This window comes from Manis pentadactyla, chromosome 11 (genome assembly GCF_030020395.1).
Source record: "Manis pentadactyla isolate mManPen7 chromosome 11, mManPen7.hap1, whole genome shotgun sequence".
Taxonomy (NCBI): Eukaryota; Metazoa; Chordata; class Mammalia; order Pholidota; family Manidae; genus Manis; species Manis pentadactyla.
Window position 1 is genome coordinate 83,296,839 of NC_080029.1, and position 27,047 is coordinate 83,323,885.

General features: G+C 42.2%; 1 protein-coding gene across 11 annotated transcripts in view; it reads right to left on the reverse strand.

Moving 5' to 3' along the window:
- Positions 1 to 27,047, reverse strand: part of RYR3 (ryanodine receptor 3) — a 515,713-nt gene that overhangs the window by 240,723 nt on the left and 247,943 nt on the right. For all 11 annotated transcript variants that reach the window (XR_008992553.1, XR_008992552.1, XM_057488647.1 and 8 more), the window contains exons 12-18: positions 24,566 to 24,687; positions 14,175 to 14,343; positions 12,719 to 12,854; positions 10,489 to 10,584; positions 8,915 to 9,033; positions 2,236 to 2,369; positions 231 to 472 (exon numbers count right to left, since the gene is read on the reverse strand). Coding sequence is in view for 9 of the 11 variants with exons in the window: in XM_057488647.1 (XP_057344630.1) it covers positions 231 to 472; positions 2,236 to 2,369; positions 8,915 to 9,033; positions 10,489 to 10,584; positions 12,719 to 12,854; positions 14,175 to 14,343; positions 24,566 to 24,687 (1,018 nt within the window). In the remaining 2 variants the exon portion in view is untranslated. The remainder of the gene's footprint in view (positions 1 to 230; positions 473 to 2,235; positions 2,370 to 8,914; positions 9,034 to 10,488; positions 10,585 to 12,718; positions 12,855 to 14,174; positions 14,344 to 24,565; positions 24,688 to 27,047) is intronic.

Sequence of the window (27,047 nt, forward strand, 5' to 3'; positions counted from 1 at the left end):
ACACTAACCTTGAGGAAAATTTAGTGATCTGTACTAGAGGATGCAGCTGGAATTGCCAGAGTCATGTTTTAAAAAAGGAGGACACCTTCATTTTAGATCTAACCATTTAATTTGTTGAGATTCTTGAGTCTGTATCATTTCAATGGAAAATGACCATTTCAGCTTAAACAATTTGAGCTCAATCATCCCCAGTAAGAGATATGGGGCTGAAGAATTGCCAAGGAACTCACCTGACCAAAGGTGAAGACCATCAAAGCCATAGGAGTACAGGTCATCGCCGACACCGTTGCCTCCCCATCCTTCTCCGCCTCCAGGGTATGGAGCATAGCCTGAGGAAGAGGCCCAGCCCACCCGCAGATGCGTGGGCTCTGCTGTTAGGAAGGGGTCCACCTGGTCGATGATGAGTTCGAAGTACCACTTCTTGTACTGTGCTGAGCCCTCAGCAACTCCCAGGAAGATGTTTGGCCGAATACTGAAATTAAACAGGGGGCAGGTGGCATCTACAAACTCTTAAGAACTGAGAAAGCAAGGTGAACCAGACCACAGGAGGTACAGGCCCAAATGAACTGAGGCCAAAAGCAATCTTGTGTTTTTCATATTCTTTGAAAATATAAAAAATTTACAGCCTCCCACACATGACCAAGTTCTTAGTGGGAGGTGTCAAGACAACATTAATTCCACTATGAAACATAAAGAATGTCTCTAAATATTCCATTCAAGGCAACCAATGTTTACCGAGGGCCAACTATCAGGAAAGTTGCTGAAAATGTCATACAGAGTCACAGGCTTACAAGCACCTGTTTCTGTAAGTGAAAGAAGTGACCTCCTCAAGTTCCATCTTCTGGTAAATGGGATCAGGCACCCCCTTTAACAGCAGCTTGTTCTAAGCATTACTGACAACAATGGCCCCTTGAAAGTGTTGAGATGTCACCATGAGAAAGAGGCCAGGCAAAGGCAGACAAACACTGCAGGGTATCACTGAGAGGTGGGAGCTTAAAAATAAAGGAAGTTGAACTCATAGAAACAGTAGAAAAACGGTTGGCAGGGGCTGGGGAGGGGAGAAATAGTGAGAGGCTGGTAAAAGGGTACAGATTTTCAGCTATAAGATCAAGAAGGTCTGAGGATCTAAAGTGAAACATGGTGACTATCATTGATGACACTGTATTGAATAACCGAAATTTGCTATGAAGGTAAAAATTAAACGTTCTCACCATAAAGAAAAAAGGTGAATATATGAAGTGATGGATGTGTTAATACACTTCATAGGGTGAATATTTTCACAGTATATATTTGTATCAAATCATCACATTGTGACTAGATTTCTTACTATTTGTTGGTTAATTATACCTCAGTAAAGCTGAAAAAAAATTGATCATCTAAATTGATGACAGAAAAGGGAGTGGAAGTCACTATGAGGCAGCCTGGTTAAGGGCTGGAGGTTTTATTGCATCCAGCACAATTATTAACTGGGTACAAACCACTGGGAGTTTTTCAGGCTGGGATCCTATTCTGAGAGGTCCCCTGTTCAAGGTTGGGGTGAAGTCCCATTGGGTGGGCAAGGGAAAACCAGACAGGTGCCAAGAAGAAGGTCTGGGTTGATGGTTCAGGTCTGTGGGCTGCTCTGTACTTCAGAAGGGAGGTTGTACCCTCACACTGTAGATGAGGGAATGAGCCTAGGTAGAGAGCTTCTGAAGAACCATAGGCCTGCCTGATTTGGGTCCAGTGAGTTCATGCAACTTACATGTGGCCACATGTATGGACCAGCAGGCTAGGGTTCTGCAGAGGCCCTGCTCTTCATCCTGGCCTTCACAGCTAGCCCTGGGGTAAATGGCCATGTGCCAGAGAATCAAAAAAACCATGGTATTAACAAGGGACATCTATTATAAAGTTTTAGGAAAAAAGATTAATACATCAAAACAAAAATAAATATGCTATGAAGGTGGTATATGATCTGCATTAAAGTTTAACAAAACCTATGTTAGGCCACTTTAGGCCAAATTCCTCAGTCCTTGGGTGGACATATACTCCTCCCATGGCCACTTCAGGGGAAAAGTTTGAGAAACTGCCAAAGTGAGGGAGTAAAAAGCCCTAAGAAAGTACATGTTTGCTTGGTCACATCTCATGTGCCCACTTCACCCCAGGAAGGGTGGGAGGGTGGCTCTGGAGTTCAGGCCAGTACTCTTCCTATGCTCTCCAGAGACAAGGTGGGCATTTGGAATGACGTGGTGGCCTTACCTTGTGACGTCGTTAATCAGCCGTGTCTGCAGGAGCAGGTTTCTCCGGGGCAGCAAGTTGTCACAGATCAGATTCTGATTGGCTCTCACTGCAACCCCGTTGCAGAGACAGAGGGAGCACAGCACATCCAGAACCTGCAGCAGGGCATACCCCACAAGCCTTAGGCACCCCCTGGAGGGCAAGTGGGCAGGACCCGATTGACATGACCCGTGAAGGAAACCGGCCTCGCCAAGGGTGGGGGCTAGGGACGGTGGGTGGGGGGTGGTTGTCCTACTCAGTCAAGAAGTTTCACTTCCCTCGCCAGGCAGGAGTGAGCAGTGCTCTGGAGCCTGCTGCCCCTTGGTAATCAGACGGGGCTCCCTTTAGCCACTTGCTCTACCTAGTCTTGGGCCCTGTCCCTCCAGACTATGCATGTCACCTGTGGTCATTGCTCTGTTAAAGTGGGTAAGAGTCTGAGTTTGGAAGACTGTCTAGGTTAATAGCCTAGCAATGGCCAGGACTACAGTGAGAAGAGGTATGTAGGACAGAAAATCCAAGCCCCACTCCCTCTGGAGTAGCGCACGAGCAGGCACAAGGAGCAGAAGCCTTCCAGGGCCTCAAGCTGAAGCTCGTGCTGCCCACAGCCTGGGCGGCCCTTGCAGCAGAATCAGTAGGCACTCATGCAGCAGTTTGTGAAAGGCAGGCAGACTCCCATGTGGCTGGGGTCCCCTGCCTGCAACAGGCTTGGCAACCTCACATGGGTGAGGGTGAGAGGACCGCGGGGCAGGTTCCCACTCTTGGGTCTCTCTGGGCTATCACCAAAGCTCATTAAGACACCCTTATAATCCTAGGAATCAGTATTCCACATTTCACCTGCTCTCCTTCCTTCTGAAGTGGGAGCAAAACTACAAGAGCCAAGGTGGCCCCTCAATCAGCCACCAAGATGCTGTTGCTTCTCTTCATTTTCCAGCTGCCCGGTAGGTGGGAACCTCCCCTGGCTCCCTCCACGGCAGGCTGGCCTCTCATCCACCCTGTCTCCTTGTGCTGCATCCTTTCCTCAGATTTTGTGTTCCTAGCAGTGCACAGAAAACTGCGCTGGGCCAGGCACTGCCCCTCCCTCGCTCCCTGATAGGGAGGAATGTGCAATCAGCAGTCGATAAATAATAGCCAAGATGGTGGCAGGCTGTGCTGACAGGGAAGGGACAGCCATGTTTCAGGCTTTCAAAGTGGCCGTGAGGACTCATTGCCTGGTGGGGTGCATGGCTTCAGGTTGATGGCATTTGTATCCATAATTCTCAAAAACCAATTTTCTACCTGACTCCCTAGATATCAACTTCATTCCAGATAAACCACAAAGCACATTTATGGGACAGGCAGAAAAGAACCCCAAAGGCGGTTTTAAGAAGGACTCTTACCATTACCACTCTGAGAAAATATTGACCATGGACCTGGAAACCCAGAGGATAATTTCTCACTCTAAGAGTCATAGATGGCCAGGAAATTAAATACGTATCATCTGGCGTATCACACGTTTTCATCGGCTCTGCCCTGGAGTGATGCCTGCAGGAGCCCTGCTGTCAGAGCCAGGAGGAGAGCAGAGCTTGATCCACATACAACAGGAGCAGCAAGGGGGAAAAGCCTCAAGCAGTGTGCAGCCTAACCGAGTGGGGCCTCGCTTACAGACGATGCCAAGGAATCGCAGCTGACATTGCTCGGGCTGTTTTAGAAGGCAGAACAGGGGGATGTTTGGGTAGAACAGGGGGATGGCAACAAACTTCCTCTCTGAAAGTCTTCAAAGCGAAGGGAGTTCACACAGGACCAGGCCGTCATGGGGCACACACAGGCATGGTGCCTAGTTTCTGAAGGAGAGAAGCATCTCAGAACCCTCTGGGATGTGTGGCTGGCTGTGCCAGGTGCTACTGGGGGTCACCAAACTCCATTTCCTTCAAGTCTTAGGCACGTAAGAGGCTACATTTCCCAGCTTCCTGTGCAGTCATGTGGGATCACGGGACTGAGTTCTGGCCAATGGAAAGTGGGTGGACATGACGTACATCACTTTCAGGCCTGGCCCCTAAAAACCTCCTACACAGCCTCTGTGCACGCTCTCTTTCCAGCTGGATGTTGAGACCCCAGGAAGGATGGAAAGCCCAAGGGGGTCCTTCCTCTAGCACTGGCATCGCCTAGGAGCTTGCCAGAAATAGTGCTCAGAAAACTCCCAGACTTACCAGATGAGAGCCTTCATTTTAACACTATCTTTAGGAGACTTGTGAGCACGTTAGTCGGTGAAGCCCTGTCCTAGGGGATGGTAGAGCCACTAGATGGAAGGAACCTGTGTTTCTAAATGACCACACAGAAGGGAGTCACCCCACTGACTGGCCTTGGGCTGTAACATGTGTGAACAATCTGCATTGTGAGAATTTGGGGTTGTCTGTTACAGGAGATGGGCTTCTCTAATCTATGCACTGGCCAAATCGAGACTTTCCTTGGCCCATTTTGTGTAATTCATTTGCTCCCAATTGTCATCAGTTTTATCACTGACACATTTAATTCAAAATCCTCTCAGTTTGCTTTTATTTCTGCTTGTCTCTACCTTAAACACTGGCATATGTGGGAATTCTTTAAAAGTAAGGAATATCTATTGTATATCCGTGGAAACTTTATTTTGTTCTTGTATTTTGTCATCTTCTTTTATCTATAAAAATAACTTTATTAAAAAAAGTCACATATATTTATTCAGTGATTTGTAATCAAGCCCTATATTTACACAAGTACTCTGAAGCCCCTAAAGAACAGTTTGTTCTCCCTATGGATGAGAACTGGGTGGCTGGAATGTTTCTTTATTGCCTTGGCTGCCTGGTCGTTCAGAGCCTATTGTAGAAAGCTATTGCAGTGACTCTATGGGAATTAATGGTTTGCTTACCTGTGCTCCACCTCCTCCCCAACCCAGGCCAAATCTTCAATTCTGACTTATACTTTCTCTAGACCAATGGCTTTACTATTTTACCACATATTTTTCTCATGGGTCAATCCAAATACTTGTGAAACAGAGATAATAAAAAGTATTTATCTCTGACAATACTGAGCAAATTTGGAATAAGGTAGGTTGGTGAGGGGCAGGTAAAAAGGGCCTATTTTAATTTTACTATTAGATGCTTAGTCCATGGGAAAATTAGAGGATGACTGTTAAATTAATTTTTAACAATTATTCTTTTAATCAAACAAAAAAATCAATGCTACTAACAGTAGCTGTGTTTCTTACCAACAGTAAGCCACCTGTTCGATCAGAACAGGCCTGTACACATATGTGAGCTTCCACCCATTCAAGGTGAGATGGGAGTGGGTTCTGGCTCTATTCATGCATTCCTTATTCATTTATTACCCTTCCAACAAACACAGACTAAATGCTTGCCATGTATAACATGAGCTTGGCACTGTGGGGACTGCAAGTACAGTCCCTGCTAAGAAGGAACTAAAGGGTGAGAAATACATACATAAACATATCTACAATGAAAGGTAGAGTGGAACCACTACATATCAGAGCGCGAGTCATAAAAGGATGGAGGAGAGGAGACCATGTCCAACTGGAATCCAGAAAGCGCTTCGTGGAAGGAGTGGCCTTTGAACTAAGTGTTGCAGGGCAGGTAGAATTTGGTGAGTCCTGGAGAAGCAGGAAGTGAGGAGATGCTGAGGGACTGGCAAGAGCCCAGTCACTGAGAGGTCAGGGGGCAGAGTGCACTGAGAAATGGGGAGTGGACAATGCGCCCACTCCTGTCCTGTTCACTCCAAAGAGTCTTCTTTGCCTCTCCCTTTCTGATCACACAGCCGGTGGCACTCTAGACGAGTGGCGTGCTTTCCGAGGCAGGGTAGAGTGAATGACTGAGAAATCTCGGGGAGGAAGGGGAGGTGCAACAACTGCCACTACTGCATATATTCCCTCGTCCAAGCACGTGCTTGGAGGTGACAAAGTACAGAAAGGGGCTCCTCAAACCCGCAAGATGTACAAACCCTTTTTAAAAGAAAAATGTCATGACTCCGGAGCCCACCTTCCCAGACCCACAGGAACCCCCAAATGCCAGGCTGAGAAACACTCACTCACTGGTTGTATGGAAATGCTTTCTAACTGTGAATTCTTCATTGCACAGAGTTTTATACTTAGATAACTATAAAAATAAGAACGTAAAATTAAATGTGTTCTCACAGAACCTGTGGACCCTGAAGAACATGTTCACAGACTGCAGCTTGAGAAACACTGGAAAGAATATTAGACATGGAGCTGGGAGACCTAAATTCTGGTCCTAGTCTGTCACTAATTACCTGTGTCCCCTTTGGCAAGCTGTTTAACATCTCAGCACCCATGTTCTGGGCTTGTTTCTGCCTCTGCCAAGTGGAAATACTATACTATTTCATGGGCTCATAAGGAGGACTGAAGGAAATGCATGTGAACATGGAAGACGGTACCTGACATTTGTCAAATGCAAAAATATATAAATGTTAGCTATCATTATCATTATGATGGTCACTACTGTTGGTAGAGTTGTGTGGCTCTAAAATTCTGCTTATTTTCAGTCAGTGTCTTCGTGGAGAACTCAGCAAATGGGTCAGAGACACCTGAAAACCTAGGACTGCAGAACACAGAGCAGCCTATATAGGAAAACTTTACTTGGCATTTTCCAAGCAGAGACACAGTGTCACAGTGGAAGCCTGGCCTGCACTCAGCACATTCTTTGCAAAGCTACCACAAATACCCCTGGTGATGATTTGAGACCAGGTTGCTCTTTGAAAATAAAAGTTATCCAATTGAAGAATCTCTAAAGGAGGGCCTGAATTCGTGGCAAGCCAGCCTTCATCCAGAAATCTATCAAAAGGCAAAATGGGAGATCCTCAAGGAGACATTTAGATACTGAGATCACAGTGCCTGAACTTTTATAGCATTGCCAGAATTTCTCAAACAGCCCCTTGGCTCTAGACTACCCTGCTAGTACACTTGGGTAAATATCAGACCAGGCATTGATTCATAGCAAAGTACTTCAGCTTACTGGGCCTCAGTTTTCTCAGCTGTGGAATGGGCAGAATGGTAATCAACATACCACCAAGCAATGTCCATTGAATGTTTTAAGTAGTGTGATCATAAAGAAGATCTGGGACCCATGAAATGAGAGCAGCTTTCCTGTCCAAGGGCTCCTGCTGCCATTGGTACACAGCTTATGGCTCAGACTATGTGTTAGCTGGGTGCTTATCAATTATTCTTGTAACACTTTGCAGGAAGAAACATTGGAACATAGAGAAACTGGACTGAAGCTGGAGCCTCATGCCTGTTTTTGATTTAGCACACTTGGGAAAGCAATTACAGACCCCACATATTTCTTTATATTCTTTGCTTAGCAATTTCACAGATGCTAAGGACCACGGTTTTTTTGCTTCTTAAGGAAGACACATGTCATCTAAGCAATACTGCAGAGGCTCGTGCTCCTGGACCCTCTGAGACATGTCTCAAATGTGCAGTGCCTCCAAATGATGGTGTGGGGAAGTTGGGGTTCCTATGGCCAGGATGCTCACTGAACTTAAACCACTTGATGATGTAACTGGCCTATTGCTAGGCTACTGCTTCCACACCTTTAGGCAATAAGCTATTAATGCGCTATATAGAGAGCTTGGCCCAGTGCTCTGCGCAGAGGCAGAGACGCTAGTGCTCAACCTACTGCCGGGAGAACAAGCCAGTTAATAAACCCTTTCACCCCAAGAATGTTTTACTGTCATTTTCTTTGGTCACACTGAATCCACAGTGAACTTGCCTGGGGCTGAAACCCATTGACAAGACATGGCAAGCAGAGAGAGCTGGTGACCAAGCTGAGTTCTCTGCACTCTGCAGGAGTCCAGGTGCTGTCCCTCAGGTCCAGCCATGCCATCTGCTCTTGAAATATGCCCTCTCAGCCTCAGAGTACCTGCTGACTCAGTAATTAGTGCAGTAACTCCCTGTGTATGGGGCAGATGTCGAAGGGTCAGGAGAAAACGTATTTTAATGGGCTTTCTCTATAGATCATTGGGTCTTAGAGATAGAATCCTATAGAGATGTCAGAACTTTAAGAGGCCTCAAAAAATTGATATAGCATTCCACTCTACTGAGGTGGCATTTTCTCCATTTTACAGATGAAATAAATACCTGAGGCCCAAAGTTATACAGCTGTTTTGTATCAAAGAGAAGGGCTGGTAGTCTTAGTCCTCTTGCTCGCTCAGGCAGACCACTTACTACTTCATTTGGTTTGACTCATGGTAATAAATCTGATTTCATTTAATAACAAGCCAAGTTGTCACAACCTTCTACACTATTTTTATCTGGCTTTGTATAACTTTTTTATACAGCTTGGTATTAGCTCTTCTACCACTCAGCTCCTAGACCCTAGTGGGGAGCCAGTCCTGCTGCTGGCCTTGTATAGACTCTGGCCAAGGTCCTCACACAGTCAGCTGTATGTTAAAGGCCAATGATGCTGAGCTGGGCTTGGGGAGCTTTGGGAGGGAGACCAAGGTCCAGTAGGACTACCAAGGAAGGGGCTTTCACAGCCTCAGTTTTCCAATGTCTTTTTAAATCAAAGCTGAGAAAGAGACTAATCAACGTCTCAATAACACACCATGGTTATTAAGTGGCAGGGGGTGGGGGAAAGCCAGGTGAAATAAATCACTGGGTTCCTCTTTCCATACCCACCTTATGGTTCCGCCCATGCTTATCCAGCAGGGAGATGATGGACTTGATGTGGCCCTCTGCTATCAGGTTTAAGGCTTCTGGGCTTTCAATCAAGATGCAGTGCAAGACTTCCAAGATACCTACATGAATGCCACAAAAATCACTTGGACATTATATACCTTGTAGACTTGACCATAATTTAGACACCTGTGAGTGAAAAGATTATCCTAAGGGCACAGAATATTATCAGTCCTTTGAATCTAGTAAATATTTCCATCCAGAAGAAAGATGGCAGTTATCTCTGGTAGACTTTAGAAGCCTCTGTGGCTGAACCAGTCCAAAATGTAGAGGAGAGTTTTAATTAGCAGTAAACCCATCTCCCTCTTCCCAAAGACACAATCCTTCAGTGTCAAAACATAGAGAAGAAGCTATAAAGTGAAATTCTTTATTTGATCAAGCCAACCAATCCTTAATTCAAAAGTAGATAGAAAGCAGATGTCCAGTTTACTATAAATTCTAAAAAAATCATCCTATTAATTTAGAAAATGCTCTGGTGTTTCTCAAATAAGAATTTTTTCTAGGAACTACCCCAGAAATTATTTTTATTTTAGATGCCTTGGTATATCAAACAAACTCTGATTCCACTAAATAAAGACTATTTATCTCTGTCACGTTTTCTTGGCATATTGGATGGTTTTCTGTACTAAATGAAGGCTTAAGGCAAACTAACTGGTGCCTGTGCAGCTTAGCACCTACAAGAGTAATGTGACGATGAAGCTACAAGGGAGGTAGCTGACCAATATCTTCACTGGTTTTATGGAGAAATTTCCTCTTGATTTTGTTTTTCTCCAGGTTTTCATAAATAACCCTGAAATGTAATCTGGCCCATGGGAGGAGGCACTGAAGAAAATGGAGGCTTAGGAAGACATATGAGTATGTGGATGGTCCTCAAGGGTGGCCTTCCCTCGGCCTGCCTGTCCAAGTTCCTGCTACCTCCAGACAATGAAAAAAAGCATCAAAACCTATCAGCTTTCCAGAGGTGGGGCTCACACCTGTCAAGTTCACTCATCTCTGAGGAAGCTAAATGCTAAGCCTCACAGCATGGCCACGCACTAATGATCAGCTCACATTCTCTGTGAGCCCTCCAGAGGGGCCACAGATACGACGTCAAGGGTGACTCAGGGGCACAGAAGGACCATCATTTCCTCCTTGTCCATGGTTAACCTAGAGTCTGCTTCTTACCAAAACAGTTAGGAGGACCATGTCCTGAGAGGACCAGAACCCAGAGAAAAAGAGTCCAAGGAGCCGTGAGAAGGGGGCCAGGACCCTAGGGATTAAAGGACCCAGGGGAGGAAGACACAAAGTGAAACCTGAGACAGAGAAGGCAAGATTGCTGGAGTGTGGGTTCAAGTTGTTTAACAAAATTACAGAGGTACCTGGAAGATTTAGGATTTTATTTCTTTTTGTTGAATTACTTGAGGATTATTTGCAATGAATTGGAAAAAAGAAATGTTCAGAAATTCAAATTTCTTTTCTTTTTTTTATACAAATAAAAAAGCGCACTTTCTCCAGTTATGTTTCCTGTCAGTTCTTACCTGAGGAAGACTCTAGTCTGTCCAATTTGCTGATTAGCCAGTCAAGGTTATTGGAGAACTGAGCGCAATTGTTTCTGTTTCCACGAATGAGAGCAGCTGCGAACAAGGACATGTTTGATCACATAGGGTAAAGGGCACAGTGATGGGTGTAAGGCCTTGGGAAGACATTAAATACTTCTCCTGCTTAGCATCTAAAAGGAACTGAATAACAATCTTCCCCTCCCAGTCTGTTGATGTTCTGTTTCTATATTCAGAAAAGTAAACATCTACCATTTTACTCAACTATTTCCAGAGAATCCACTATTACCAGGCATCTGTTTACTTGCTGGGAATAGAGTAGTAGGAACACAACAGCAGATTCCTTGCCTTCATGAAGTAGGAGGAAGAGATAATAAATACACAAACTAATAAAATTACTTCAGATAGTAATAAGCAACAAAATAATAATCTGCTTGGTCACTCACTGGCTTAAGAACTCAATTCCTTGTCATGTTTTCCTAAACCTAAAGATTTGCTATTTTTCCATGCTAAAAAAAGGCAATCCAAATGAACACAGCTAGAAAAACTGGCTGAAATAACAGGAAAGTAATAATGAAATATGAAACTCTAAAATATCTAAATAAAACACATCAGCATAAAACAATGGTTCCCAAAGTATAGTTTCCTGGACTAGAATGTCAGTGTCAGCTGAGAACTTGTTAGAAATGCAAATTCTTCAGCCTTATTCCTTATCTGAATCAGAAACCCTGGGGATGGAGCCCACATCTATGTATTAACTAGCCCTCCAGCTAATTCTGATGCCTGCTCAAGTTTGAGAACCACTGGCAGATGATATTGCTAAGGAAGGGAGGAAATATGCTGGCATTAGAGTCTCACCAATCTGACCAGTAACTTTCCCTCCATAGGCCAAAATCATACACACAAGTCCAGAACAAGTCCATGGAAACTGATTGGCCCTAACTAGCTTGTCCTTCATCTTGCTGGTGTTCAAAGACTGGGGTTTTATGGATGCTTGTAAGGTATTTGCATAATGGAAGGCCTTCCTCAGGACCTCTGCTCTGTACCTCTACAGTCAGATGAGGACAGAATTCAGTCTGATTGCCTAAACTGCTTTTCAGGATGGCTGTCGTAAAGGAGTTAATTGTGGGGTTCTGGAGTCAGTTGGCTTGGGCTTATGCCATAATTCTACCACTTGCTATATGAGTATCCTTAGGTAAGTTATGAGCATTTCTGATCAGTTTCTTCTTTAATAAAATGGTAATAGCGCCTACACTTAAAGTGTTGCTCTGTGGATCAAAAAGAAATATTCTACTGCTTGGCACAAAGAGTTCTGTAACTTAACTAGTACTGTTGCAATTGCTACTACCAAGCTTGAGCCAAATCATTAGAAAATAAGTAGAGTTGGAAAAGACTTTACAGGTCACAGAGTACAGTGGTGGTCCAATCAGCCCGACCATTGACACTGAGGATAGGTTCAACCTGATTTCTATGGGGTCCCGACTGGTCAGTTCAACTTTCTATGAACATCCGCTTTCTCTTCCTGATGGACCATCCATTTCAGAACAAAGCCCTAAAATGCTGCCTTGTCATCATGTCTGAGCAACTCCTGGTGGCCACCTTCTTGCACAGGCTGACACTGTCCTCCACAGCCCAGTGGTCTGGGCCCGAGTGGTGGCACTGGTTATAGCGGGCCCCAGAATGTCAGCACAGACTTGGGTGATGTGAGAAGAAATGCTGGAACATCCTCACTCCCCACCATTTTTCCTCCACCAAAATGACATAAGGCACAGGCCAAAAAAACAGGAATCACCAACTGATTGGCCTACCAGTGGGCAGCCAAGGGACACAGTACATAAGAAAGTAACCATCCTCAAAGTGCAGGGATCAGAGGTCTAGAACTGGAGGGCACTGTGAACATTCTAGTCTTGTTCCCTCACTTGAAAGATAAGGAACCGAGGTGCTGAGAGTGTAGGTGACTGTCAAGGGTTCCCAGGTACTCTTGGCAAAATCGACCAGCATTTGTTTCCCCTTGGGGCCGACTACTTGCTCTAAGTATGGAAAGTATAATAAGCTACTAATTAGCAGAATGGATGACTGGGTTAGAATCAAATGGCTGAACAAAAGGCTTCCAAGGAACGAGGCTAGATGATAAGCTTGGCTTGTCCCGCAGAAATCCCATAAAGACCATCCCTGGAAATCTTGTCAGGGAGAGGGCTCTGCGTGTGCTTACCCAGCAATTTGTACAGGAGCTTCAGGATTTCTTTCCAGGCCATGCCGCTCTCTTCCCTTGCAAACCCTGCAAAGTGTGCTACGCTGTTGTAGATATTTAAGCGATCAATGCAATTTAACACAAGGCCCAACATTCCCTGGGAAGGAGAATTGGAGAAGTTAACATTCCCAATAAAGAAAACAGGATCCCTTTTGTTTTGTTGGTTCCCGAATCATTCACCTTTTAAAGAGAATGGTAATATGCAAATAGACCTTCATGCTGCCAATTTAGGTTTTGTTTTTTCCCTCCTAAAAACAAAACATGCATTTTTATGCCTCAGAGACCTAACTGGCATCCCTTCTGGGAGTGAGTCAGCAGTAGCCTCTGCTGGTTTGCCCCTCTGTGTTTAACTCAATCCAAGGACATACTGCAGAAGAGGGAGCATGAATGAGTCACACAAAAGCCTGCTCTGTGTCTGGTGTGAAATGATTCTGACTCATCCAGAAACAGCCCTGGATATAGTGCCTACTTTTCTCTTATATCTCAAGTTCATGAAATCCCATTCAGCTGTATGAGACAACCATGCTTGCTTCCTCTTTGCAGAAAGGTGGGGTTTAGAGACAGTAAGACCCAAAGAGGATTTTTAACTACTTTTCTATCTTATACTATGTTACCCAGAAAAAACATTTGTGAGGAGCAGTTTTTAAAGAGATGTAGTTTCAATAGCCTGTAAGGCCTAAGGTCCCCAGAGCTAGTCTGCTTAGATCAGAAGACTGAGCAGGAATGGGACTATATCCCACACAACTAATTTTGGAAATGCCCAAGGGATAAGCCCTGTCCCCAGGAACGGGGGCTGCAGGAGTACAACCATGGCCTATTAGCACCAAATCATCAGGTCCTAGTTTAGAGAAGGCGTGTGACTTGTCTTTGGTCACACACAGCCAGGGATGGAGCCCAAACTAGGGCCAGAGCCCCCTGAATCCCTGGTTAGTGTTTCCCCTTTATCCAGCCCCCATCCCTAGTGACTCGGATACTCCTGTATGAAGACCTAGCATCATCCGTTTCTTTCAAACCAGCTCCTCAGTCGTTTCTGATGTGGTGGAACCTGAGCATTTGTGTTTTTCAAACAGGTTTCCTAGGTCATTCTGACATCTTCCAAAATTTGGGAGTCATAGCCAATGCCATGCTCTAATAGCTGAGATTTATTCAAACTGGATTCTGGATAAACATATGGCACTGAAGTTTTAAAATATACTCTGCTTTGAATGTGCTATTGTACAGTGTACCAAGTACACTACCCGTATACCAGGGGCAGCTGCCAGGAAAGGTCAGCTTCCAATTAAGCCTTTTCTTCCCAGCTTTCTCTCTTTCGTGTTCTCTCCCATAAACATGTACAGGCACAGAGACAAACCTAAACTGCAGTCATATTTTAGCTCTGGACACAAAGAGAACCTTGATTTTTACTTTTGGGGCTTACCTCTTCCTTGAAAAGATTCTGTCTGTTTTTGAGCGAGCGGAGCTTGTTCTGCTTGTTTTCATGCTGCATGTCCTCCTCGGGGGGCTGGAAGTAGGCAATCAAGTCCTGTAAGGTCTGCAGGACCTCCTCTATGGGCAGGGCGACAGGGGCGGCTGCGCGATTGTTTCCACTAAAATCACAAGATGGACACATGGCTTGTGCACCAGGCCTCCAGCGGGGCCCTGACAGGCACCTGCCAGATCCTGACAGGCACCTGCCCCACGCTGGGCACAAGGCACTGCTTCCCCGGGATGGTCTCTGCACGCATGACTACAAATTGACGTTCGCCAACCAGCAGAGTGACAGAAGAAAATGTTCTGTTTTAAAGCCATTTCATAAACAAAGGGAAATGACTCCTGACTGTCCACCACACTTTTTTCTTTTTAAATAAAAACACTTAAAAAAATAAACTTATTAACCCATAGTTCTTTTACACTATCACATGTTCTTCTTGGAATAGGTTAAACACAGGCTGTAAGGTTCTATCACTGGGTCTCTCCCTCCATCTACCTGTCTTCTCTCTGTATCTCTCCACGTTCCTTTCTCTCTGGGTCTCTGCATCTATCCCTAAGTTGCTGTGTGGGCATGCACACACCTGTTTCCCCACCCCGTCTGTTAATGACTCCTTCGCTTCCCCTCGCTCCTCCTCCTTCTGCCCTCCTCTGTGTCTCTCTGCTCCTCTCTTTGTCAGAGTCACCCTCTCCCACCTCAACACCTTTTCTCCCTGCCTCAGTGTCCCTTTCATTCGTGTTACCTACCCACCATCTCTTGCTCTCTGCTGTGTTCCTCCAGTCCTAAATGTGTGTCTCTGTCTCTCAGACTCTCATTTTCTAAAAAGTCTTATAATTAAACCCTGTCAACACAGAAAGACTACAAACCTCTACAGATGACAAAATGAGCCCTCATTTTCCCATCCCCTTGAGGGGTACACTCAGGAGTCTTTCAGGGAGCAAATGCTAAGAAGAGGAAGGGGAACTGGTGCTAGAGGACTGGGAGTTGGCTGAATGTGTAAATAACCTCAGGGCTTTTTCTTGGGTCAATTTCTAAAGAGTTCTCCTATGCATTTACGGTCTATCTGCCTCTATGTTAATCTGGACACATGCTAAGAAAAGGTTGTTATCTGGGCCTAATGGAAAGGCTTAACAAGTCCTGAAAATACTCAGGTTATGAGAGGATAATGATTCCAGTTTTGTATAAAAATGCCAAGTTTATGTGATGAGGGCAGAGCCTATTGGATCACAGGCAGGGGGCACTGCCCACCAGTGTGTACTCTGGCCCGTGTTCACTAATGACTAGCTGAGATATCAGTGGACACAAACACAGTGGGAGAGATTGCTGTGAGCACATGAGGTGAAGGTCTGGGAAGCCCAATCAGAAATGACTTCTCAGTTCTAGACTCAGTGGAGGGATGAATACATTTTCTTCAGTATTTCTGGTCCAGTTCAGAGTCCTCCCACCCACCGTGTTTTTTAAAAAAAACAGAAAACATTTTGAGTTTATTTGAGACACTGATACCAGTTAAGTAAAGAGTCTTCATGTGATAAGAATGAAAGAAAAGGCTTGTTGGCATTTTTGTAGCTTGAAAGGTGAACTACAGAGCAGGTTGGAAGGCCCAGGTTATAGTCCCTGCCATTCACCAAGTGATATTTGGAGTGTCTCTAAGCCCCTTGTGCTTTAATTTTACACCCAGGAAACAAAGATATACTCTACGATTGCCAGGGTCCTCCTGGGCCTAAGTTTTTGTTCTGTGGGTTCTCACTGCTGGCTCATTTCATCCTGCCCCTGGGACACACATCAATATAACAGCTCTCCACTAGGCTGGGGCAGAGCCCTCCCTTCAAAACAGAACACATCCTACACGCTTGGCCCTGGGAACAGTGGGGAAAATGGACATGACCTCTGAATGGCTTTGTGATGCTCACACTCCAGTCTTGGGGAGGAGACCCAGAAGGACCCAGGTGTAGAGGGACACGAGGACGTCTCAATTCACAACCAACTACAATTGGCACCTATCTCAGCCTGGCCTGCTTCCACTCCTTACAACCACACCCACTACATTCTCAGAACTTTGCCAAGGATTTCTTTCATTAAATTCAAGTAACATCTCAAGTGATTCTGACTGTTTACCATACATTACCATAACACAATTATGTATATGTTGTTTCTCTTCACAATTATTTACCTACTGCTTGAGGTTAAACTCAGAGGATAGCTGGATAATATCTTCTCTTCAGCAGAATTTGAGCCTCCCTCGCCTCTCACACTGCTCACTGGTCCTACTGGACAGCTCCCAGCAATGCACGAACGGCGATGAGACAGCACCAGCAAATTGTAACCTTTTCTTCCACTTTGTTCTCTCCTGTTCCTGCTCTCCCAGAAGGCCACCCCTTCCTTCTGGTTTCCATTTGTGCACAGCATGTTCTGTGGGTTTCTCAAAAGGGATGGGAGAGGAGACTATTTCCAAATTATTTTTTTATCCTTCACTTCTCAGCTTTTGCAAAATTCACATACTAAGGCTGTTGCCGCCCCCACCCTGCTGCATCAGGGTTTTTTTTCATTATTCCTCCTTTCTTCCAAATATCCTCAAACATCCATCCTGGGACAATCAAGAATTTCACCCTCTGAGGGCAGACGTTCCAGGTAGCTGAGTGAGAAGCTCAGTACATCCTCTCCCACACAAAATAATAATAAAATTGAATAAAATCATCCAAAACAATTGGTTTAGGACACTGAAAATTGACGAAAGTCATACAACAATTTGAGAACTGTTTACTTAAGAAAAAATAATAAACCTCAGTAAGAACAGTGGGAGTCTCTGGTGTTCAGCCTGAGGCTGTTGGCATGTCTTTCCTCAGCTTTGAGGCAAAAATGCTCTAACCTGGAGGGGCAGGGAACATAAGGCCACACACGTGTTTAGGAAGGGCCCTAGGGGAACCTAGCTCTCTGTTCCTCTCTGGCTCAATGTGAGGCTTTGCACATGCAGAAAGTAAAATACAGGACAGACTTAAAACTGCCTGAACTTTGAACATGTTATCCAACCCCCACACAGGTCTATCAGCAAAGTGTAATGACTTGCCTTGTAAGAAACACTAAGGGAAGTCCTTCAGGTTGAAAGAAAATGACACCAGACAGAATTGGAAGCCACATGAAGAAATAAAAGAGCACTGGTGAAGGTAACTATATAGGTAAATATAAAAGACAGTATAAATGTATATATTTCTCTTTTGTTCTTAAAACTGATTAAAATACATAAGACAAGAATTATAAAACTATTGCTGGGCTTATAACATGTGAAGATGTAATATACATGGCAATATTATCACAAACGAGGAGGGAGAGAATATAACAATACTGGAGCAAAGTTGTTTTACTTGCTAAGTTAGTATTAATTTGAGGTAGAGTGTTTCAAGTTAAATACATACTGAATTCCTTAGAGCAATCACTAAGAATATAATTCAGAAAACTAGTAAAAGAAAACTTCAACTAAATAAAAGAATTAAAATGGTACACTAGAAAGTATCTATTTAACCCAAAAGAAGACAGTAAAAGAGGAACAAAAAATTAAAGAGCAAGATGGCAGATGTGAATCCAATAATTTGAATGATTACATTATCTATAAATGGATTACACACACCAATAAGAGGACTGCTTTTTTTAAAAAAGATCCAAAGTATGCTTTCTATGAGACACACTTTGTAGATAAGTTGAAAGTGAAAGGACTAGTGAAGCTATACCAGGCAAACAATAATCCTAACCTGCACAGAAGACTCCAGAGTGACTCTACAGAAAATGTCCACAGAGAAAAATGGAGGCATACCTTTGAGGATCATATGAGCACCCAACAACAGAGACCAAAATATGTGAAGCAAAAACTGATAGAAATTAGGGAGAAATCAGCAATTCAACATCATAATTAGAGATTTCAATACTCCGCTCTCAATCAGCTCATGCAATGTACTCTAACATAATTGTATTAATAAAGGACAAAACCAAGTTATTATCTCAACAGACAAAAAGAATTTGACAAAATCTAACACTCATTCAAGATTTTAAAAGAACTCCCAATAAACTAGGAATAGAAGAGAACTTCCTCAACCTGATGAAGGGCATCTACAAAACCCTACAAGTAGGATCGTATGTAATGGTCCAAGACTGAATGTTTTCCTACTAAGATGAAGAATAAGACAAGGATGCCTTTTTCCCCACTTTCATTCCACATTGCCTTGGATGTTCTAGCCAGTGTGGTCATGTAAAAGAAAGAAGGAAAAGAAAGAAAAAGCAAAGAGGGAAAGAAGGAAGGAAGAGAGGGAGGGAGGGAGGGAGGAAAGAAAGAAGGGCAAGTAGGGAAGGGGAGAAAAGAAGGGAAGGGAGGGGGAAGGAAGAGAGAGGAGGGAGGGGAGGGGAGGAGGAGGAAGGAAAAGACAAAGACCGAAGAGACAGACAGCATCCATACTGGGAAGGAAAAAAATAAAATTCTTTTTATTCACAGATGACATGATCCTGCATGTCAGGATTCTAAAGAATACACACCAAAAACTCCCTAAAAATATTCTAATTAAGTCACAAGGTAGATGATTGACACTTAAAAAATTTAGTGTCTATATACCAGTATTTTTTATGTCAGCAATGAATAAAGATATTTAAAAAACAACTTTATTTGCAGGGTCATCAAAAATAAATACTTAGGAATCAATTTTACAAAAACATCATAAAATTTACATACTGAAAACGACAGTATCTTGGTGAAAGGAATTTAAGAATAAATAAAAGGAGAGGCATCCCGTGTTTATGGATTGGAAGATTCATCAGTAAGATAAAAGTTCTCCCAAAAGTGACCTATAGATTAAATGTAATATGGATCAAAATCCAGCAGGTTTTTTTTTGTTTTTTTACAGAAATTGACAAGTTTACTCTAAAATTTACATTAGAATCCAAAAGATCCACAGAATATTTTAAGAAAGTACAAAATTTGAGGACTCATTCCCTGTTTTCAATACTAACTACAAAGCTCTGTTCATCAAGATAATGTTTTGGTGTAATGACAGGTATATAGATCAGTGATGGTGTAATGACAGGTATATAGATCAGTGGAACATAACTGAGAGTCCAGAAATTAACCCTTACACTTATGGTCATTTGATTTTTCACAAAGGTGCCAAGGCAATTTGATGGAGAAAGCAAATTGTGCAGGAAAATTACATAGCCACATAATCCAGATTTATAGAGATGAATCTAAATCCTTACCATACACCCTACATGAAAATTGATTCAAAATGGGTCACAGACCCAAATATAAGAGATAATATTATAAAACTTTTGGAAGAAACCATAGGAGAAAGTCTTGGTGACTTTGAGTTAGGCAAGAGTTCTTAAATGTGACACCAAAAAATAATCTATAAGCAAAAACAATGTTAAATTGGACTTAAACAAAATTAAAATAAAAATTAAAAACACACCATTAAGAAAATAAGAAAAATGGTAAACTAGGAGAAAATATTTGCATATCACAAATCTATTAAAAACTTGTAACCAAAAGAAACCAAGGACTCTAAAACCTCAATTTGAAGACGAACAACCCAAATGAAAAATAGGGAAAGGACTTGATTATTTATTTTTTAAAAAAGTGATTATCTAGGCTAATGAGCACCTGAAAAGATGTTCAAAATCATTAGTCATACTGGAAATGGAAATTAAAACCACAATGGCATACCACTTTGTATCTACTAGAATGACTACAATCAAGTCAGACAGTAATAACTACAGGCAAGGATGTGGAGAAATTGGAACTTCATACATTTCTGAGTAGAATGTAAAATAGTGTATACATTTTGGAAAACACATTTTTTAAATGTTTTTTAAAAATCTAATTAAAAAGTTAAACATACCCAATGTCCAATGATGGGTGAATGGATAAACAAGATGTAGTATTTACATAGAAGACATTATTATTCAACCTTTAAAAGGAATGAAATTCTGACACATACTACAGTATGAACAGACCTTGAAGACATTTTGTTATGTGAAATAAGCCAGATGCAAAAAGACAAATATTGTATAATTCCACTTACATGAGATAACTAAAATAGTTAAATTCATAGAAATAGAAAGAATAGTGGCTAGCAGGGGCTGGAGGAGGGAAGACTAGAGAGTTATTGTTTAATGGGTATGGAATTTCTGTTTGGGATGATACAAAAGTCCTAGTTGTACAACAATTTGAATGTACTTAATTGTCACTGAACTGTACACTTAAAAATGGTTAAAATAGTAAATTCTGTTATGTGTATTTTATCATAAAAAATATTAAAAAGTTAAAAATAAATTTGTATATGGCTCAGCAATTCCACTCACAGATATTTACCCAAAAGAAATGAAAACATACCCAAAGACTTTTATACTAATATCCATAGAGGTATACTGATAATTACCAAAGACAGAAAAAACCACAATTGTTCCCCAACTGACAAACAGAATGTGAGGTGTGTCTGTGTGTATCCATCAGTCTATAGAGACATCTATATACAGAAAGATCTTTCTTTATGCATATATACATACACACATGCTTATGTACAAATATGTGTATACATATATGTACATGTGCACACATATCTACACACCTATGGTTACATATATACACATTAATACACACACACACACATATATATATATGAGATACACATACATAGGAATACTCTTCAGCAATGAAAAGGAACAGAGCACCATTATATGCTCTAACAGGGATAAATCTCAAAAACATAATGCTAAGTGAAAAGACCAGGTTCAAAATGCCATATATTGTGTGATTTAATTTATTAAATTAAATGTATTAATTAAATATATTAAATTGAGACAGAAAGTCAAATAATTGGCTGCCTAAGTCTGGGAGTGGGAATTGTATAAACAGCAATGGGCATAAGGAATCTTGTTGGGTAATGGAAATATCTAACATTGAATGTGATGTTGCACAGCTTTGTAAATTTACTAAAATTCACAGAGTTGTACCCTTAAAAGGATGAATTTTACGATATGTAAATTATAACCCAATAAAGCTGTTTAAAAATAATTTTTTCATTGTCAGGCATGTAACTTCCACTAACTTTTAAAAAAATGAAAGCTTTATTGAAATGTAATTCACGTATCATACAATCATCTATTTAAAGGGTACAGTTTGATGGTTTAACAGTTTTTAGTATATGTACAAAGTTGTGCAACCACCACCTTAATCAATTGTGGAAGTTTTTCATCAGCTTCCCATCAATCCCATGCCCATTAGTGGTCGCTTCCCTCCTCCCCTACAACCACCCCAGCCCTAGGCAACCAGTAATCCACTTTCTGTCTCTCTAGATTTACCTTTCTGGACATTTCATATAAATGGAATATGCAGCTTTTGTGACTGGCTTCTTTCACTTAGAATGATTTCAAGGTTCATCCCTGCTGTAGCATCTCTCAGTACTTCACTCATTTTTACGGACAAATAATATTATTCCATTGCACGGATGTAGGACATTTTATTTATCTATTCATCAGTTGATGGACATCTGGATTGTTCCCACGTTTTGGCTATTATGTATAACACGGCTTTGATTATTTGTGTACATGTTTTTGTGTGGACATATGTTTCATATCTCTTGGACATATACCTAGGAGTAAAATTGCTTGACCATATGGTTACTCTATGTTTAAGCTTTTGAGAAATTTCCAGACTATATTCCAGATGAGCTGCAATATTTTACATTCCTATCAGCAGTGTATGAAGGTTTCAATTTCTCCACATGTCCCATTCTTCTTTATAACAGTCTTTTTGATTATAGCCGTCCCAACAGGAGTAAAACATTATCTCACTATGGTTTTGATTTGCATTTTCCTGATGGTTAATGGTGTTGAACATCTTTTCATATGCTTATTGGCCATTTTGTACATCTTTGGAGAAATGTCTTTTCAGATCCTTTGCCTATTTTTAAATTGGTCCATTTGTTTTTTTAAGGTTGAGTTGTGAGAGTTCTTTATTCTGGATACAAGTCCCTTAGCAGATATATGATTTTACAAATAATCTCTCCCATTATGTATGCTGTTTTATCACTTTCTTGATGGTGTACTTTGCAGTAGATTCTTTTAACATTTTGATCAAGTCCAATTTATTTACTTTTTTGTTTTGTTTTTGGAATCATATTGGAGAAACCATTGCCTAATCCAATGTCATAAAAATTTAAGTCTATGTTTTCTTCTCCCAGTTTTATAGTTTTAGGTTTCTTTATAGTTTTCCAATTAGGTCTTTGATTCATTTTTTATTAATGTGTGTATTATTGTGTGAGGTACAGGCCACTGACTTTTAATAAATGAGGACAGAGGTTGAGAGAATTGGGGGCCAGTTAAATAAAACCACCCACCTCTAGGATGATGGTTCTGGGGTGGTTCAGACCAAATGAAAAACTCATACTTGCACAGCCTGTAGCAAGCTACTCATTCTTATACTCTTTCTCTGAAGAAGGGAAGCAGGTCTTTCTCCAGCATAGAAAGGAGATGTTTTTTCAGGATCACAGGAAGCCAGTGGCAGAGCCCAAAGCTGACAAACCATGGTTGGTTTGCAGGCCTCAGTTTCATCCTGTGGCAGGAAAACTTCTATTGTCTACTTTCCTTCATCCAATCTAGTAAAAGCATCCCCTGAGCTGTACGGGTACACAGCCAATCAACCAGGGGTTTTAGTTCTCAGCCTCCCTGCAGCTAGGTGTAGCCATGTGACTAGTTTGGAAGTCATATATTTTAAAAAAGAAATTCCTTGCCCTCCATTTCCTTTTTCTTCCTCTTTTTTTGTAGGTCAGACTTCAGACATGGTTTACAAACATAGCTACTAAGCTATTTTGGATCTTATAGATGAAGGAAACATACCAGGACAATTGGTCTCTACTTGTGGCTGAATATAAGAATCAGTGAGACCTGAGTTGGTGTTTGGATCCCACCCCCGAGATTCTGACACAATTGGTTTGAGATGGTACCTGAGCATTAGGGTGTTAAAAGCTCCCCCAGATGAATCTAACCTGTGATCAAGGTTAAGACAGGGCAGTGGTTTGTACACTGTATGCATCAACATCAATGGAGAGCCTCTTAAAACACAATGTTCTGGGATACCACTCCCAGGTGTCTGACTCAGTAAGTCTGGGGTGAAAACCAAGAATCTGTATTTTTAACAAGCTCCCCCATGATGCTGCTGTGCAGTCCAGGGACACACTTTGAGAACCTGTAGGAGACCTCAGAGCAGCAAGATAGGAGTCTGAGCTCCATTAGCCAGACTATTTCCTCTAAACCATTTGCCTACCCTATGCTATCACTTACTAGAGAAATAAAAGTGTATCTTGAACTGCAAAAAGCAGCTTAGCCTATATCCTAACTAATGTGCATCCCTTGGGTCATGATATTTCAACAGAAGTAAAGGCATAAAAAAATGCTCTCATTTCATACAAATTTACAGATGCAATTTAAGTCCTCTTGGCTTCAGAGACATTTTCCTATGAGAGAAGGATGGCCTGAACACTGCACTGTTTGCAACAGAATCCCTTTCTCACGGTAATTGGTGAACATAATCCATGAGTTCTGCTTTGGCAACACTGTTCAGGATGAGGGATTATGATCCAAGCAGCCAGTGGAATTACTTTACCCATGTAAGGTCCAGCCACAGGTGGGTAATTCAAAGCTTTTAATGCAAATCTACTCAGATCCAAATCACTGCAATGCTTCTGAATGATGTAGAAAGCCTTTCTAACTAGCACAGAGGGTGTGGGTTCATTTCTCCTCTCTCCTCCCCTCTTCATACATTAACACAAGAGGGACTTACAGCATTGCAGCTCTCTTAGTTTTTGTGAGAAGACTTTGGATATTCAGGACACCAATGCGAAAAACCAGTGGAGCTTGGACATTTGTTGGGCAAAGAGTGAAGTTGTTAGGAAGTCACCTACTGGGAAATTAGTTCCAGTTCCCAAGCTCTCTCTGGTAAAACTCTTCGCAAGAACTTTACTCTTTACCTGCAAACTCACGGCATTAAAAGAGGGTGAGTGGGTGGGATTGGAGGGCTCCTCTGAATGTCATTATCTTAGGTATGAAAAACTGTGGAGACTCTAGATATTATCATCCTATAGAAGATCTAATATTTTTTTGATAGGCTGGTCAGATAGATGATGGATTCTGGCATCATTTTCAAGGTGTAGTTCACACTCCTGGGGTAGGGCCCTTTGAGATTTAATTGAAAACCTACTATAGTTTCAAATGACATTCAAGAGGGACCCTGAACCCCAACTTTGGTCTTCCTAGTGCTGTCATACCTGTCTGTCTGACAGGTAGAGAAACAGAAGGAGTTCACGTACCTTACAAACTGGCTGAATAAGGCTGTCGTGTTCCGGATGATCCGAGCAGCTTGGGACTCCTCCCGCTGGCATCTCTGCAGTATTAATCCGTCATCCATGTGGCCTTCCTGATGGAGGATGACCTACCCACAGAGCAAAGGACACCACGTCCAGGTCATACTTTACTCCACACTCAGACACTCAACATTTCTTGCAGTATTTCCTCATCGCTTACACTCCTTCTCCCCAACCAAGCCCCCTGGGTCCATTTGAAAAACAGAACATTAACAAGTTGTATTTCCTATACACACTATTACTAACAGATGAATCATTCTTGAGACATGGTGCTTTGGAAAAAATGAAATTTTATGTGCCACCTAGGCAAAAGTTACAATAAATTCCTTGGGTCTCAATGGCCAGTGTAGAAGTATGAAACATACTTTATAGATTTTTCTCTTAAAATGAACACAAAACCTTCCCCTTGATGATAGGAAAAGTCACTTTATTCAGAGCCTTTCCCTCTGGTGATCAAGAAGAAAGCTAAGTTAAAGGAAAATCCACTACCTGGATCAGGCTTGGATTTCTCTCCTGAAGGACAGACAGCAGAGTCAGTGACCTGCAGGACTAGGGAAACAGCATAAGAGGGTCATTTGCTTCTCATGGAGGTTAGAGAAGGCGTTTGTAAGCACAGGCTCTGGTACCTGCTGACCTGAGTTCTAGTTCTACTGCTCCACTCCTTCCAAGAATGGGGAAGAGCAGGCTTCCCACAAGGTGGTAACCATTCATCAGGTTTTTCACAATGTCTGTTCCGCATTGGTTTTTCTAGGTTCCTGTTTTGTTTGTTTCATAAAATGCTTAACACCGATATGGACATCATTTGTAATTTTAGAGGAGACCTCAACCTGCTCCTCATGAAACGGAGCGGGGCAGCCCTGTCCACGGCTAAGCAGTATGACCTCATTTAGAGAGAGCTTCTGAAAGCACACCCAAAGGCATGTGTACATCCGGCAGCTAAATGGGCTACAGACTGTGGTCCTGGAAGAGAAAGGCATGGACAGACACAATGAATCAACACCACCGACTGGGATTGCTCCTCACTGACAGGGTCCTTCAGGTCTTTCTCCTCCCACCAAGCATCACAGCCCAGATCCACAAATTCCACTCTTTTGAATGTCATTATCTTAGTAGGTATGAAAAACTGTGGAGATTCTGGATATTATCATCCTATAGAGGATCTAATATTTTTTTGGTCGAGTAGATGATGGGTTCTGGCATCATTTCCAAGGTGTAGTTCATACTCCTGGGGCGGGGCCCTTTGAGATTTAATTGGCTACTCAAGACTACTTATGTTATGGACGCTACGTAAGCATCTGATATAAACTGCCACATTCAGACTTCCGGGCTATATTTCCAAGGGCTACTCAAGACGGACCCTAAAGCCCAACTTTTGTCTCCCTCGTGTTGTCATACATCCAACATCTCTGCTTTGCTGTTCTCTATCATAACTACAGCCTTCTGTTTATTACCTAGGCTTCCCACCCATCCACAGTCGGCTTCAGATCCTATGAGAAATTGCATATAGTATTTCAAGTTCACATTTCTATAGTTTCCTCCACTCTGAAATCTTGGCCTTTCAAATCCCAGAAACCTCAGCTGACCTTATTTCTAACTTGTCTCTCCAGCCCACTGAAGCCAACACAAGACCCCATTCCTTGGTGCTTCAAATCAGCAAATACTCTGAGGGCCAGCGGTGACAAGGCAGAGCTCAACTTAGTGCCCTTGCATTGTACTTGAAATCTTTAGCTCTCATGTCCTGGGTGCCTTGGCTGTTGAAACCTTTAAAGAGTTTGTTTTTTGTATTTTATCCAGCCTTGATAACTGTTTGCAGAGAAAAGGCTGGGCTCATATAAGCTAGTCTGTATGGCCTGTTTATATATTCTCTTCTTGCTTTTCTCTTCCTAATTTTATTTTCACTTCTCTGGATATTTTCCTGGTAGGTTCTACTTAACACAAAAGTTAGCTATTATCTTATGGGTTGTTTCCACCCTGCTTTCTTACAATTAACAGCATTCGGGGAAACTTTACGCCCAAATTACAGTGTGCAATGCCTCCTGACCTTGTTCTGAGACTCTTTGTTTACCCAAAGAGTCTTATGTAAATTTTATGTGTTATGTAAATTTTCCAAGAAAAAAAGAATCACACTTTTGGCATCTATTTTCTGGTTCCTGTCAAAAGAAATGCTATCATGGCAACTGACTTCCTGGCAAAAAGATGCTGTGTGTATCCAAACCAGTTTCCCACTGCAGCAGGCTGTGACTGACTACTCAAATCTGGGCACTTCCTGTGGGGATACAGCATCATTCCACAATAGCTCACCTTTCTGCATGTTGATTTCTGTGGGCTTGTTATCATATAATCTGAATATTCTCTGTAGCTATTCTATTTAGTCTGTATATAATGAAAATTGCACTGTAATTCAATTATCCACTTAAATGAAGAGACC